At 43.0% G+C, this 5,260-nt stretch overlaps 1 protein-coding gene across 1 annotated transcript in view; it reads right to left on the bottom strand.

Moving 5' to 3' along the window:
- ZNF599 (zinc finger protein 599) overlaps positions 1–5,260 on the bottom strand; it is a 23,791-nt gene that overhangs the window by 10,068 nt on the left and 8,463 nt on the right. Inside the window, exons 2-3 of the mRNA XM_023537677.1 lie at positions 4,124–4,250; positions 1,999–2,094 (exon numbers count right to left, since the gene is read on the bottom strand). Of these exons, the coding sequence (XP_023393445.1) occupies positions 1,999–2,094; positions 4,124–4,157 (130 nt within the window). The 5' untranslated portion in view covers positions 4,158–4,250. The remainder of the gene's footprint in view (positions 1–1,998; positions 2,095–4,123; positions 4,251–5,260) is intronic.

Genomic DNA, 5,260 nt, shown 5'->3' with positions numbered 1-5,260 from the left:
TGACACGTCGTGAGCTGCTGATTACTGCAGCTTTGCAGAGGACCCACCTAAGCCGTGTTTGGACTTCTGATCCACAGACGAGAGATGATAAATGAGTGACGGGTTAAGCTGCTATGTTTGTGGTAATACTGCTACACAGCAATAGTTAACTAACACACCTGAGAAGGCAGGTGAAGGTCTCATCTAGACTCTGCGGGGAGAATAAGCCATGGCCGGGGATGAGAACTCTTACTCAGAGATGAGAAGGAAGCCGTAGGGATGAGTCAGTGAGAGTAAAAGAGCAAGAAAAGCAAGTGCATAGCCTTTATTTTCAACATGAAGTCACTCGTATGCCAAGATATCAGTGGCTAGGGAGATGGTGATATTTGGAATAAGGTGTGAGTGGATGGGAAAGTGAATGTGAGACATAGAGCTGAAGAGAGGCAAGGGGCAGATATGGGAAGACCAGTTAGGAATTTGTTAGCATCACGCGGGCAAGATGATGATAGCTTGTGTTGGAACTGACAGAACTGGTAAAGGTGATAGGTTCAGGAGATATGTAAAATGAGATATGATCGAGTTTTTGGTGATGGCTGGATATTGGGTATGATGAAGACAGAGGTGTTGAGAGGCTGTCCAAGTTTGTTACTGGCTTTCTCGACTTATTGAATGACAAGGCCATTAATTCAAAATGAGGTCCTTTTTAGGCATGGTGGGTGTGAGGTGCCTTTGCAACATTTAAGTAAAGACGTGCAGTTGTGGAGAGGGGTGAAGGGGCGAAGTTTGACTCTGAGGGACTGAGAAGACGATGGCCAGAAACGCTCAATGGCTGACTGAACAGCCTGAAGGGACACTAGAGGGGAGAGATCATGAATCTGCCTTGGTGCCGATTCACACACCTGATGGTTCCAGCTGCCCTCAGCAGTCCAGATGTGGGGCAGACGAGGGCAAATGTCCCCTTGCTGTTTTACAAGACAGGAGGGCAAGAAGATAACAGGACTAGAGATTCCTTCTGAATATCTGATTCACAAATGGATGGATGAATATATGCATGCGTGGATGTATACATAAATGATTGAATGGAAAGGTAGAAAAGAGTGGGATGCAAAGTGTAATTGTAGGTAGTATTCTTTAAAAGAAAAAAGGACTGTCTTTTCTGAATCTGGAAAGAAGTTTGAGATGTCGCTATTCATTATGACTAATACTACATGAATATTACTAATAGTAACTTTTGTCGCACCACTTACTTTGGGTCAAGCAGTGATAAGCAGTGTTATCTAATTACATTCTCGAACAATCCAAAGATACAGTAACTGTTATTACTGTTTTTCTAACGTAGGCTAAGTTAAGGAGACTGAGTGTATGTGCATCATACTCATGGCTTCTGCTTGGGCACGAAGCTAAACCACATTTCTCAGTCTGATACAACATGTAGCCTAGTGCCCAGTTCTTGTCCATGGAATGTGAATGGAAGTGATGTGTGCGTGCAAGTGGCTATGACTACTTCCCTTCTATTCTTCTTGGTCAGCTGTATGATGCCCGGGCAACCTTAAAGCCATATATTGACAATATAATGCACCTTGATCCCTGGATTAAAAAAAATAAATCCTTGGATAATATGGTACGGAGTTCCCCGGCTAAACCACATTAAACATGACATGATGAGAAAAAAAACTCATGAATCTGTTGACCCACCAAGATTTTACAGTTTACCTTTTAAAGCAGGTAGCATTAACTCAGCCTAATTTGTATACTAAAAGCACAGAGAGATCATGCAACCTCCCTAGGGTCATGAGGCTGGTGAGTGGCTAAACATTTAGAGCATGTTTCTTATCTAATATGCTACATTTCAACCCCAAAGAGTGTGATGGGGGTGGGCAAACAGGGGAAACACAGATCAAAGTGCTCCATGACCACACAGGAAGACCACAAAAAGAAACTGCCGCCTGTGGAATTTCAGACACAGTGATCACCTGCCAACTGCCATGACACTCACCTGCCAGACTCTCAGTCACTTACCTGTACAGGTGCTTTTGGAGAGATCTCTCTTCACTGTCCATAGTGTTTGCCAAGGCTCCAGGAAGTATATCAGCTCTGGAATGGGAACCAGCTGCCCTGTGCATGTAGAAATAAGTGAAGCATGGGTATAAAGGCAAATACAAAAAGCAAAGTCTGAAGTATACAGGAGTATGCACTTATAACACACTACTATGAAACTCCAGAAAGGAGACTCCTTCTTCCAGAAGATTTTCTCTAATTAAATCAGTAGGATTCAATCTCCTCATGCATCAGAACTACCTAGAGATGTCTGGTTCTGAACACAGAACAAATTGAACCAAACCTCTGGGCATAAGGACTGAGTCTTGATAGTTTTTAAAGTACCCCAGGTGATTCTGGTAACCATGGGCAGCTAAAAACAAGATGAAATTAACTAGACTAAATTAACTGGTGAATGGCATCTACTGATAGTTGTCTGAAGTAAGCTGTGACCTAAAACTGCTACCTATTCTGAAGAAAAAGCCTTTAGTCCAGGCTGGGAAGATAAGTCCAAATGTGGAGACCGGCAGCCCTATGTGCTGGTGCATCATCCTGTGCCTACTTCAAGGATTCTGGCCTGATGACCTGGAACAAGGAGAAAAGGCAGACAGGGAGAGAACTGGGCTGGCAACTACCAATCCAGGAGCTAGCACCACCTCAGGGCTTCTCGTTCAGTGAAGCAATAAACTTTTTTCAGGTTGAAATCTGTCTGAGGTGGTTTTTCGGTACATGCAGCCAAACAAATTATGCAGAGAAGTCAATGACTTCGGCACCAGTACCCACAGAAGCTTTGAGTAGAAATCCTGTACTACAAGCCAGAATGCGTCCAGTTGTCATTTAGCAAAATTTCACTGATGTCTCATATATGCCTGGCACTGAGCTCAGTGATGGGGTAGTACAAACTGTAAATGAGACCTTCCTTCATCTCTGTAAGGAACTGAGCTCACTATCCCCCAGAGACTAGACTTGTGTCGGTCCCTCCACCTGGAATATTGTTCCCTATATTTTTCCTTTCAACAACTAATCACAATTGTCATAAAATAACACAGCATTTACTGCAGTGATGACTGACCTCCTGGGAGAGACTATATGGATATGATGCTGGGAGAGCCCTGTCAGAGGTAACTATTTGGACATCGGGGAAAAGGGAGACCTCAGGCCTCCATTCAATTTGTATTCAGACTGCTTTCTGGGTAAACTGGACGTTTAAGATTTACGTGGAAGAACATTTGGGATTTATTAATTTATTTTATATAACAAATACACATGCAACATTTACTATGTTCCCAGTTTTATTTCTAAGCATTTTAAAGATATTAGTTCACTTGGGCTAAATGAAAGAATACTATAAAAATATGATAAGATCAAAATAATCGTAGTCCCAGTAAGCTTGTGCTGCCTGCTCGAGTTTGTGAGCCCTGCTGCTGTTCTGTCTGCTGAAGGGAAATGAGCCAATAGCCATGGGGGTGTTAAAGATGTAGCACAAAGCCCAGACTCTCTCAACAACAATCAAGAGGCAGGAAAGGAAAGAGAAACAGCTTTCTCAGATGCCCATCACTGCCATTTGAAAATGTGTCTGTGCATCCTCTAAAATTAACTCCTGTAGAAGCAGAGAAACAAGGCATAGGCCTTGGGAAATAAGGGATAACTATGCAGATACCAGGGGCCAAAGAAGTTTTTTAACTGAGATTGTGTTTCTTAGAACCAGTAGCAATGATGACCAATCTTCTGGTCTGACTGATTCGCCCCCTTCTTGGAGAATCTCCCCTTATCCACAGGTCCTGCTAACTGGGCTGGGGGGACATCTGATCCAATCAAGCTCAATCAATCATTTCCCTCTTATGGGAATCTGGAAAAAGGACATCAGAAGGAGGCCCGCTTGTGCTGGACACTTGGGTAAAAGCGTGGAGAAGAACTGTTTCTTATAAAATGATCCCTGACACACGCACAGGGAAACCAAGCAAGAGGAGGTTATACCAGAACACGCTGAGGCTATAGGGAGAAGGGAAGGTGGGTTCCTGAAGTCTTCTCTATCAGCCATGCTTAGAGAGAGAGGATGGAATGAGTGAGATTGTGGGTCCAACATGGGAGAGAGATGAGGCCTTACCCAGTGAGACCAGGAAGCCACAAGTCTCCAGCATCACCTCCTGGTATAAGGTCTTCTGGTCCAGGTCCAGCTGTCCCCATTCCTCCCTACTGAAGGTCACGGCCACATCTTCAAATGATACCAATGCCTAGAAAGTCAAATAGAGATGGTGGGGTGGCCGTACACCTACTGAAAGTAGAGCCTACAGCTTGATTAGTGACAAAAGTCCAGAGAGACCCAAGGCCTGAATCACTGAGTACCTCTTGAGAAATGAGCTCTGTGCTGGGCTCAAGAGAGAAGTAAATGGTGCCTTTGACAGAATACAAAGGTGTGAGAGGGAAAACCTCCTATATGTGAAGCCATTGGAGAGTGACACAAAATAATAATCTCATGTGGACTGTGAGAAGCTGACAGTGAGTGCTCTGGGATGTTCAAAAAGTTTGATAAAAATAATTCCAATAATGATATTATTAATAATTCCAATAATGATAACAGCTGAACCTTACTGGTCCACACTGTTTGCCTGTACCTGAGGGCTTTAGATGCTGTTAAAGCAACTCAAGTTTCTAGGTCTAGAGCTAGACTCCCAAGGTTTAAATCCAGCCTTTTGAACCAACACATGCTAATTTCTTTGAGTCTCAAGTTCCACATCAATATGATACTTCTAAATATAAAATATCTCTAAAATAATAATAATAAAATATGATAGTTTCTACTTCACCAGGTGGTTGTGGGAATTGAAGAAAAAATGTTCATAAAGCAAACACTGCAGTGCCCAGCACATGTCACTGCTAGATGTGTTTGTGAATTTCATTAACCATTCTGCAGCCCATGAAGTAAATATAATCACTGTCTCCATTTCACAATCAGCAAACAGAAGCTCAAAATCAAGTCGCCCAGAGTTGTATGTCTAATGAGAAGGGGCAAAATTTGAACCTAGGTACCTCTGGTCTAGCCATGGTGGGGGGTTTAGATTTAACCTAAGTATGACTGGAGCCCTAGCGAGTAGTCTTCATTCATCAACCACTTAATGAACACCCGATACAGGTTCTAGGCCCCCCGCTAGGGTAAAGAAAAAGAGCTCATTGGGGAAAGACTGACAAGAAACTAAATATTACCCCTAAGGGCTTGGAAAACAACAGAGTGAGATGACTACAA

Source organism: Pteropus vampyrus, unplaced genomic scaffold, assembly GCF_000151845.1.
Source record: "Pteropus vampyrus isolate Shadow unplaced genomic scaffold, Pvam_2.0 Scaffold196, whole genome shotgun sequence".
Lineage (NCBI taxonomy): Eukaryota > Metazoa > Chordata > Mammalia > Chiroptera > Pteropodidae > Pteropus > Pteropus vampyrus.
This window is presented reverse-complemented; position numbering and strand designations above follow the sequence as displayed.